The sequence below is a fragment of the Nothobranchius furzeri genome, chromosome 19 (genome assembly GCF_043380555.1).
Source record: "Nothobranchius furzeri strain GRZ-AD chromosome 19, NfurGRZ-RIMD1, whole genome shotgun sequence".
Classification (NCBI taxonomy): domain Eukaryota; kingdom Metazoa; phylum Chordata; class Actinopteri; order Cyprinodontiformes; family Nothobranchiidae; genus Nothobranchius; species Nothobranchius furzeri.
In genome coordinates, this window is record NC_091759.1 from 14651525 (window position 1) to 14662295 (window position 10771).

The 10771-nt window shown below is 45.0% G+C and overlaps 1 protein-coding gene across 2 annotated transcripts; it reads right to left on the bottom strand.

The window, feature by feature from the left end:
• Positions 1 to 301: 301 nt before the first annotated feature.
• Positions 302 to 9962, bottom strand: ndrg1a (N-myc downstream regulated 1a). Of its 2 annotated transcripts, XM_015973300.3 has the most exons (16): positions 9802 to 9962; positions 7367 to 7431; positions 6998 to 7033; positions 4904 to 5009; positions 4706 to 4826; positions 4398 to 4460; positions 4235 to 4295; positions 3918 to 4004; positions 3779 to 3835; positions 3596 to 3699; positions 3469 to 3525; positions 3348 to 3399; positions 2452 to 2499; positions 2144 to 2179; positions 1850 to 1901; positions 302 to 1584 (listed from the first exon to the last, which is right to left on the bottom strand). In XM_015973300.3, the coding sequence occupies exons 2-16, from the start codon at positions 7421 to 7423 to the stop codon at positions 1370 to 1372; spliced, it is 1152 nt and encodes a 383-aa protein (XP_015828786.1). In that variant the 5' UTR covers positions 7424 to 7431; positions 9802 to 9962; the 3' UTR covers positions 302 to 1369. The 2 variants fall into 2 exon arrangements, with proteins under 2 accessions (XP_015828786.1, XP_015828787.1); XM_015973301.2 differs by lacking the exons at positions 6998 to 7033; positions 7367 to 7431; positions 9802 to 9962 and adding an exon at positions 5150 to 5348.
• Positions 9963 to 10771: the final 809 nt, after the last annotated feature.

Consider the following 10771-nt stretch of genomic DNA (forward strand, 5'->3'; position numbering starts at 1 on the left):
AGAAAGCACCTAGTTATTCCATGTCCAAGGAAGGTTTTTCTGGAAAAATGCAGAAGATTTGGGACTACTGCCACCTACAGGCTCAGCATGCCTTTGAATGTGCTTCACAATGCACCGGATTTTAAAGAGGTGGTGCAGACTTACATTTCCCCTATATGGGTGGGGGGGGGGGGGTATCCGCTTTCACAAAGACCCATCTACACGTACACTGCCAAACATTAAACTATTTTGTGATTATGTCACTATAAAATTCTTACTTATTGCACCTTTAAAAGATGCAGAAAATGACACAAAAAGGGAATCTGTTACAAGGTGTTTATTGTCATTTTTTAATAAATACAAACTGTTATGTCATTTTAATGCTTTTCTACAGCAGTAGATGGTATGCGCATCATTACAAAGCTGTGTTTATGTCCTCTGTGCAGGAATATGTAGCCATAGTGCAATTAAAGTACAGGAGAAGGTATCGGGTTAGGTTCTATGGCTAAATTCAAGTTAACATGTCACTCAACCACAAAGCCACAACCGCAGAAAGAGCATCTCACGGTGAGAGCGGACACTGCCATGGCACTTTCATTTGATCTATTGTGCTCGATTGCATAGAAATCACTCCGAAACAAAGTAAAAGAGGGGAAAACTGAAGCAAATGAAGCACGAGATGGAAAATTACACGTTCTGAAAGATGTTCCACCCAAACTCAGTTTGGGTTGGATGGAACATGAAAGTGATATAAAAGTTCATTACATTCTTCGGAGGGAAAATAAAATAAAAAAATAATCCCAACACCTTAAACATAATGGACACAAGCAAGAATTTGCATATTTACAGAATATAATTGAAGTTTGTCCCTTAATTTATGATATTAATCAGAAAATTAGGCAAAAAAAGCCCTTTTTTATGTATCCATCCAAGTGCCTCCTTCTCTCCCAACATCTGGAACTCTGCTCCTACGCACCAACGTGACTTCAGACACAGTAAATCAGAATAAATGATTACAGCGAGAACACACGCCATTTACCGTCAGGTCTGCGGTGGAAAATGGATTAAAAACAATCGATGAATGCTGAGAAGTTAACTTTGTTTTAAATTCACAAGAGTTTACAAGCTGGAGTACATCAACCACAGCTGCTTCTTCTCTGCTCTGATGTCCCGAATATTGCGTTGCCTCCACACCAGTCTGACTCCCTGACCCTTAACCTCCGGATGAATGTTTGGATTTGGGCACATTGGCTGCATGGAAAAGTCCGTGTGTGTGTGTGTGTGCGTGTGCGTGTGCGTGTGTGTGTGTGTGTGTGTGTGTGTGTGTGTGCGTGAGGAGGCAGCGCAGCACAAAATAAAGGGACCATGAGAGGTTTCAGCGGCGGCTGGTTTAGCAGGATACTTCGGTGGACTTGGGCACGGACTGGTCCACGTTGTTGTTGGCCGTGCCGTCGGTGTGGCTGCGGCCGCGGCTGCCTTCATTGGTATGGGAGCGCGAGCGGTTTCCCTCGGTGGTGTGGGAGCGCGAGCGATTACCGTCGGAGGCGACGCTGGAGCCGGAGGCGGTGCGGGAGCGGGCCAGGCGGGTCATACTGGCAGCAGGCACTAAGGGGAGAGGAAATTACTTCAAGTCACCCAAAGTAGCTTAAAAACTTGAGAAAAAATAGATTTAAGCAAATATTTTTTAGACTTCTACATATTGTGTTTAGAAAATATAAAAGGTTTGTGATGCACCAGAAAAGAAAAACCTAATTTTGCATCAACTTGCTGACCACATGGTGATTTGAGGGAGAAGTATTTCCTTATATCACCACAAGGTGGTAGACATGCTTTCAGAAGCAACCAAACCTTGAAAATCCTAAATACTTACTGTATCCCATGCCCTGGATGAAGTACTTGAAAGCCTCTGTCAGTTTTCCCGGCTGCAGAGAGAACAACGATGTTAGATAATCGGGTCTGCGGTCATCCATAATCACTTTGCTTTACACGAAGCTCCTCCTAGCAGCTAAGGAGATATGACAGCTGCTACGAGCAGGCGTCGTTCAGATTACAACCCCACAACTGCGGTCTGCTTCCTGCTAATGCTCTTAAGTGCCACCTTCTTACACGTCCACCCTGAATATCTGCACACTGCAGCCGTGTGTCCCACAGAAGACATACACACCTGGTCCACCTGGGGCATGCCGCCACAATCAGCCATCTGGAGAAGGGAGGGAAGAACACAAAAGGTTAGGGTTTTAGTTTGGGGCAGTAAAAACACGAACACAAGTAGGTCAGGTGCCACAAACTGCACATCCAGTGTGTGTGTGTGTGTGTGTGTGTGTGTGGTGTGTGTGTGTGTGTGGACATGCTAGTTAATGTGTCACAAAGAAAATGCTGACCTATTGGAAACTTATCAGCTGAAGCACTTTTATCACGCTGTAATGATCTAAACCACAGTGTGTGTGTGTGTGGGGGGGGGGGGGCTCTCACCTTTAGCAGGGTGGTTTTCGTTGGGTCCAGCTTGGTGTTGCACTCCACCTGCAAAACAGGAATTGTTAGCAATCAGACGCTAAGCTAATGTAGAAAAAAAACTTAAATGTTCACAGAAACTAGCTGGTTGCAGTGGTGCCCCCAAAGTCGTGACCAAGGGAGGCCATGGCCACCTCTGGAAATTGCCCCCCCCCCCCCCCCCCCCACACACACACACACACACACGCACACACACACAGGGGAGGAAAAAAAAACTCCAACCCCCAATAACTAATCATCTCCACTTTCATCTGCTCTAACCGACATAAATGTTAAACAAAATAATAATAAAAATAAAAATAAGTACGTCACTGTGGCTCAACAAAAAAAAAAAAGTACAAATCCCAATCGTCCTTGTGAATTGTTTGTTAATAGCTACAAATGAAACATTTTGAAATTAAAACAAATATTAGTTTGAATCAATATTTGTTCTTTTTTTAAATTGTCTTTCTTCTGAACTTGGAGGTAAATGTGGTAGATGCCTGGACCAATCTGAACACAACTACAGGCAGAGTAACCCCAGGGATCCATTTGGAGTGCCACCCCAAAGTTTTCACTGCCCCCTATGAACGTTTACTGGGGGTGCCCCAGGCTAGGTGGAGGGGAGGGGTGGGTTCAGCAGCAACACAAATCTTGACTCCAGCAGATTAAATCTAATCTCAGTCACCTGATCTTTGTTCTCAGAGCCACTTTTGTCCTGAGTCATGTGTAAATGTTGCCTTGGCCGGTATGCTAACGTGCATATCTCCTCCGCTTTAATGGAGGCTGAGGTGGACGGAAAGCACGTCCCGCTACTTAGCTACGCTAACGACAGTGAGAAGTGGAGTCGTTAGCATCAAAGCACCACATGAACTCACCACGGCGTCCACAGCAGGAGAACTGTCACCAACCACCAGGAGAGAAGGACACCTAAACAAAAACCATGCATCATAAAAGGTTTTATTTTCTTTACTGAACACAAAAGCTGCTTGGACTTACTTGAGGGTTCTGACGTTGACTCCAGGGACGGGCCTCTCGATCTCCAGATCTCTTCGGCTGTAGAGAACTTAATCTATCACCAAATAGTTAAAAAAACAAATAGTGTGATTATTTGACATGTTCCTACCTTTCATAGGCCTTGACGAAGAGATGCAGGTTAAACTGGTTCATGTCATTGAGGATGTGGTGGCGGTACGTGGCGATCAGATCATGGTTGTGGTTAATCTCCTCCTGCGGCAAAAACCAGAACGTCAAGCCATGTTTTCCATTTTCAGCCCCGTAAATATTTGCTGAACTAAAAACACGGTACCTTTCCGAAGAGGTGGGTGATGAGCATGTCCGGCATGGCGTGGGTCCAGCCGCTGATCTAAAGGTCGCAACATTTGGTGACAAATCCGTTTATAAGTCATCCTTTGATGAGTCATGGGGGCGTTTTGTTAGGTTGTTACCTTGTGAGCGGCCCAGTCCATCCAGCCCTGAGCACATGGGTTGATGTTGATGAGCATCAGACCCTCCACCATGTTTGGATAGTCCAACTGAAAACATAAAGAAACATTTTTCCCTTCAGAGGCTGCAGGATGGAGGTAGACCGTCAACCTTCAGTCAACAAAGTGCGACTTCCTGCTGAGCTCTGTAACCATGAACATTCCTCGGGCTTTTACAGCTCAGCAGGCAACAGTATTGCCAAACCGGCAGCAGGAACTCTGCTTTGTTAATCCGAGATTAATTACAACTTGAATTGTAACGTGCAAGGTGTGAAACGTACCGCAAATCGGGTCAGGATGTAGGCCCCGGCGCCGATGCCCATAGCAATGACACTCTTCAGCCTGCGGTGCACATACATTCATGGGTACTGTTAGAACAACGGGTTAGAAAACCCCTCGGATGAGCCAGAGAAGTGCTGGAGTGACAACTGCAGCTCAATTTACCCAAAATGCTTCAGAACCAGAGGGAGAGTCTCAGCCAGCTGGTCCATGGAAGGGTACTCGTATCTAAAAAACAAATACACCGTCTAATCACCAGATCACAACTCCGGTTTCAGTTTGTGCTATAGTAGCGATAACAGGGGGCAAAGTGTCAGCGTCAGAGAGATTAGGCCAGATAAACACCTGTCCCGTGGACTAATTTGTCAAATTAGGTTGCCTTAAATCCATCGGCAGAGTTCCTGTGGAGTCAAAGGTCTCAGACTGGCTGACACACATCAAACACTGTGTGTGTGTGTAGGAGTGTGGCTCACCCAGTGGAAAAGGTGTTGGCGCCTTCGTGCTGCCCCGGGGCGTCGACATGACACACAGCAAAGTGCTGCATGATCTCGGACATGTCCTCGTGGTTGAAGAGCGTGTCCCAGCACGTCTTGTCTGGGAAAACAAAACCAGAAAGGGTTTAGGAGGCAGAGGTTTCCCCCGGATGAATCCGAGTGAGGAACGGGGCTCACGGTTCAGTCCGATGTCATGGAAGGTGAGGATCACCGGCCTGTCCCCTTTGGGAACGCCCTTCATCGTGCAGCGGATTCTTCCATGGGGAGTCTCCACATCATGCTCCTGGAAGAAAACACACCAATTGTTCTACTCGCTCCAATTTATTCTTCCCACTTAGCGACAAAAGCTGGTTCTCCAAGCAGTAAAGATCCCAACACGCTCCACAGAGCTCCCATTCTACAGAAATCCTGCCGTGTACTCACGCTGACTTCAATCTCAGCCACGATCATTTCCATGTCAGAATCCTCCAGAACCATGTTTGCGGGACACAAATTCAACTAAAGGGTAAAGAGTGTGGTCGGAGGGGCTCCTTGAGCTACAGATCCCAGTAAGCTTCTAACGCTGCTCAGAGCGGCGTTTTATACCCTTGCTTTCTAAGCTGCCCGGCCTCCCATGGTGCCTTGCAGGCTGGTCAAAACAAGCTAATTCTAGATGAACATATCCTTAAATTGGATCAGCCAATGTCAGCCAGAGGGGGGGGGGGGGGGGGATCCGCTGCTGCAGCGACTGTTGTTGACGGCCGGTACAGGAACAGGCTGCACGAGGCCAGCATGGCAGCCATTGTTCAGCAATACCTTTCTCACAAGTAGGGCCAATTTAAAAATAAATAAATAAATAAATTAGGCCTCCTTTAAAGTTTGATTTTTGGAGACAACCGACATAAATACTCTCCATTAACAGCATCAATGGACTGAATCGTGTTATTTTTGGTAGAAAAGGGGGAGTTCTCCTCGACACTGTCGCTACACGATTGCTTAATAAGGGAGTTGGTGTCAAATCTCTGACACAACAAGTCAGTAACTCGGTGCAATCTGCCGAGTTTCCTTAAGTTTCTCTTTAACCAATCTGAATAATGAGCAGAACTCGACGCCCTGATGAGTTCAACTGGAACGTCTGCGTTGAGACGACTCCTGATGGGATTTTTAGCGCCATGTAAATGAACTGTTTTGAATTTAACCCGACAGGAAACAGGCGGGTGTTTAATCGAACCCGTTAGCGTGCTAACAGGAAGACACGTTCACAAACTTGCAGAAGTAAAAGCGGTGTGGCCGTATTTGTGCAAACGCACAACATCGTCCCCATCTCTAATCCAGAGTCACTCATTATCAAGAGCTTAACCTCCAGACTGGGTTCTCTAAGTGATCCAAACAATTAGTGCAAAGTCAGTGGACTCCGACTTGGAGGAATCTCCTGCTTTTTGTGTCATCAGGTCGCCCACGCGGGATTTTCTTAATGTAGGAGGTCAGGAATGTCATGACTCAACATTTAGCTAGCACAGGAGTGAAAAGAGGAAATCCTTTCAGGTTTCAGAGGAAATCACACACAACTGTGGCAACTTTCCTGTGACGTGTTAAAAGTAAACATGCAGACGATCCTGTGGCGGTAAAGAAACCAATCAGGTCACAGGAGCCAGAGGAGGGAGGTCTAAATGGTTTTAAAGAGACTGAATGTACACTTTGGACGCTCAGGCTTGTTACACACAAACAACTACCCTTAGAAATGATTAATAACCATTTCTGAAATAGTTGACTTAATGGGTTGTTATTGAGCTTTTTAAATCATTAATAGGCAGGTTTAAAAGGGCAACTATGACGCGTTTACAGCAGAATGAGGTTGATGTTTTCATTTAACTAGATATTTATCTTAAAAGATATGTCAGAAACACCTAAATAAAAATCTATTTTTTTCTGAATAAAAAAAATTTCTTTGATGATTTGAGCAACAGGACACGCGTGCGTGCACGTGTGTGTGTGATGTTTCTTTTCCAGGTCCAATGTGAACATCATCACTTCCTGCATCTGACCCGATGAGTCAAGCCGTAATTAGGTTTGTGTCTAAATGAAATCACAGCAGATGAGAGGTCATCATCAGCGTGATAAATGAGCTGACCTATCGGAAAAGGAAATCAGCAGCAGGGCGTTATGACCTCCAGCCGCCACTAGGTGGTGCTACAAAGAGGGGCGTGTCACAAAAATGAGTAAATTTCTACTTTTTCTTCCTCTAGTTAAATCCACAGCTGGGTCTATTTCTGCTGAGTTGTGAACTCTTACCTTGACCACGAGCTGCTGCACCGCCTCTCTCAGGCCCTGAAGTCGAAAGCAGAGCAATCAAAACTAATGAAATCACATGACTTACAATCCTAAAGGACTGCCTCACATTCACAAACACGACTACTGTTCACATTTTTAGCTTTTTCATGTAAGATGGTCGCAGCTTTGATTTGGGACCATGAAAGTCCGATTTCACACAGAAAACAACATTTTGATGACTTTAATTTATTATCGACCAAATCTCTGGAGGGGGCTTTTATTTTAAAGGGCATCAGATGATTCAGATCAGAACCAAAGGTTGTTCTACTTTTCTTTTAACTAGGTGGTTAAACTAAAATGACTCAAGTAGAAGACGTGACGGGAACGTACCGGAAGCTCCTTGTCCACCATCAGGGGTTTGGACTCAACAACCTGGATGTCATCCATGCCGGGGCCTGGAGGTCAGAGAGAGGTTGGTTTGGTTTAATCCGAATTCACAAGGTTGTGACTTTGTGGAAAGAAATAAAGTTTTCTTTCCTCCTAAAATTAAATATCATTTTGAAACTGGGGTAAATAAGAGCCGAGCAACAACAAAACCGACATAACCACACAAAGAAAACCACTCAGAGCGTAAGGATTGCAGCCAGCAGGTGCAGGAATATTAGGACACAACCCGACAGGTAAGACCCTCAGGCAGCTGCAAGGCAAAGAAATGTGATCCAACGACTCGGACCCCTCTGACAGATTCTTATCAACAGAAAAGAACACAGAGGAAGTGATGAGGTGGATCATTTTCATAATTACAAATAAATTATGGACTGAGAAAGAAAACAGAAAAAGGGACGTTGTGTCGGGGGCGGGCCGTGACTCTGCATACAAATGAAATTAGCCAGTGAAGAGGTTGCTTTGTCCACTGATCTGTCCACTCCTGAGAGGCCAGGGGTTCTCCATAGCTGGAGGGGGTGGGGGACAAGACTGACCAACACAAAGACACAAACAGGAAGAAAGCAGCACCCTGGTTACCAGCACAGCATTCCAGCTTGTTTTCATTCTCTGCACATTCAGCGTGTTTTCAGCTTGTTTTCTGTAACCATGTTTGTCTTTTCCAGCCTTCAACAACGCGCTCCCATTTGTCTGCTGGTGCAAAACTGCAAAAGCAGAGTTAATCAAGCCCCAGAGCTGCGAGGAGACTGATAAGATGCAACAGGACTTTTGTTTACGTTTAAAAAAAACACGAATCTCTTGCGGAACACGCCCCCAAAGCACACATGTTCACGCACGCTCCATGAGTCCAGTCCCAGCTAGATCCAGAGACGAATCAAACAACAGGTCCATTTGTCTGCAGAGTTCTTCTAATAAAAGAAAAAGATGGCCGCCGCTGCACTGCAGGAGCTTTGTTGGAAGAGGGGAAGAGATCTGCACCCCTGCTGAGATTCCACAGCCATGTGGGGAAGAAGAAAGCAACTGTTTAGCTGCTGGCTTTGGTGTGGGCTGTTTCACCTGGATGAAGGCTCATTTGAAAGAAATTCAATTTAAACTAACCACTCTTTCCTGCAAAGCACAATTATAAAAAGTGCACTTTTATTCTCTGAGGGGTTGTATTTCCACGCTGTTGCGAGTTTTTGTTGCATCACGGGAAAACGTAGCGTATTATCCACAAGTGAAACCAGTTCCTGCATGAAGAATCCCAATCTGAGCATGCAAGGAGTGGAAACACACTAACTGGAAGTGTTTTATCCTGCAAAAGTGAGACTGCGTTATGCAAGAGTGAACAGGAAACCATGGGAGGACCCGGCCAGGTCTGTGATGATCCGAAAAGGTTGTGTCCTTACAGCAAAGGTAAGTGGTTTTATGAAAAAATCCATGTCCACTGCAACGAAACACCTGAGAAGTTACGGTTACTCAGACTACCTGGAAAAGAAGCTGAGGGGATTAGATTTGGACTTTGAGGCTTTCCTCTTTTGCGTCCACGAGCTTCCAGCTGCAGAAACAATGATTGCTTCCTTAATCTTTGGGGACGTGCCCTTTAATCTGTCAAATCCCTGGTTCTGAAATATCAGCATGGCCGCAGCAGAAGGCTTGCTGCTGGTTTAAGCTGCCAAAGACCTACATTTTTAGAGAAATAAACAAATATTTAGATCTGTGCAACTGTGGGGTTTTTCAGTAAAACACAATAAATCAGGTTAATTACTTAAAACAAGCAAAGCTGTTTATGAATACGTTAAAAACATAACAGAACCTGGGATTAAAGTCATTTAGATTGCTAAATGTTCAAATAAACACAAGTCGGACCTATAAAATGATGACGTCATAAAAACTAATGAGATCACTAATTCCTCTACATCCCAACACTCGTGCATGTTTTACCTTCCTTAAAATTAATTCCTTTCAATTCAGATCCCAAAGCGACTGCTTTGGTGGGTGTGCGCGTGCCCATTGTGGCACGTGCGAACCTCCGTATGCTACAAAAATGATGTTGATGCGCAGTTCCCGAACATGTTATTTAAAATGTTGCACGATTTTAATAAAATAGTTTTTTTCCTCAAAACGTGTGCAAAAATATACCACCTGTGCAAAAAAAAACGCATTTTAGAAAGAAACAAATACTCAATAAAATGTACGCCACTGCCCTGACGGAGTTAAATATACCCCACTTGGTCACTTTTATTTCGGATAAAATGTTTTTTTCTTATTTTAGCGCATAGAAATTGTAACGTGCGCATACTAGTTAGTTTGGCTGCATAAGAAGCACGCGCCAAGTAGTTCCCTTTACAAACAGAACAAATGGAAGTCGTATTTGTTTAAATGACAACAATAAGCCCCACCTGTTGGGTTGTCACGATTGTCCCGAGTTGCACCAAAAAGTCCCGAAAACGTTTCTTTTCTTTGCTCCTTTAAAAAAAACGATCTGCGCCAACTGCAGAAGAAGCTCGGATCTGCGCTTTGTTTATATCAGAGTAGCGCGAGACGGATGCAAGTGGGGACAATATAAAGCCTGGCAGGGGGAGCACGCGCCGCGGCGAAGCCCCGCCCATTTCCCCACACCGCTGTCCCGATTGGGCAACAGCTGCTGCGGGATTACTGCTCCATCCAGCGGTGGGATGAGGAGGAAGCGGAGAGACACGTGACTCTGGTGGCCTTCTCTGACCCTCATCTAAACATCTTCTGGTGGAAGATTGTTGATGTTTTATGTTCTTACTTATTCAGGAATATTTTACTTGTAATTCTCATGAAAAATAACTCACGCAAGCTCAAAACGTAAACTGTGAGGAATGCAGCCAGGATGCCTCTGTGACTACCTTTTCTGTTTAATCTGGATCCCTTCAACATCTGAAACCTGATTTGTTGGTTTGACAACACAGAACTCATGAGTCATCAGAAACCCGATTGCACCCTTTTGATGCCCGTCAGCATCTTCACAGGAAAGGTCACTACCATTCCCACATCCTTTGGAATTCTTCGACAAGGCGTGTCCTGTGGTCCAAGGATCCTCGTGGAAATTTCCACACCTGTAAAAGATGGCCGCCACGGCTGCTCAGCACGGTTTTCCAATAAGTGCTGGTGTTGGCAGCGAGTGTGTGAAAGGTCCTTGTTCGGAGACAATGGCCGCTCTGTGGAGTTGTAATGTGATGCCTTTGGACAATAGCTGCGTTGGAGAGGGGAATCTACACACCAGGCTGATTTCATGTCACAGTAGGATACCGATGGACAAATAAACATATACGAACAGTTTAAGGTTTATTTCAAATAGATCGATAGCAACTATTGTTGTGAAACAACTTTGTAGGCAGCCAA

Coding starts and splice junctions, on each gene's coding strand:
- ndrg1a (XM_015973300.3), bottom strand. CDS start 7,423: ATGGATGACATCCAGGTTGTTGAGTCCAAACCCCTGATGGTGGACAAG. Junction 4,296..4,397: donor CTGGTTCTGAAGCATTTTGG/GTAAATTGAGCT, acceptor TGTGCACCGCAG/GCTGAAGAGTGTCATTGCTA. Junction 2,500..3,347: donor CTCCTGCTGTGGACGCCGTG/GTGAGTTCATGT, acceptor CCTGTTTTGCAG/GTGGAGTGCAACACCAAGCT.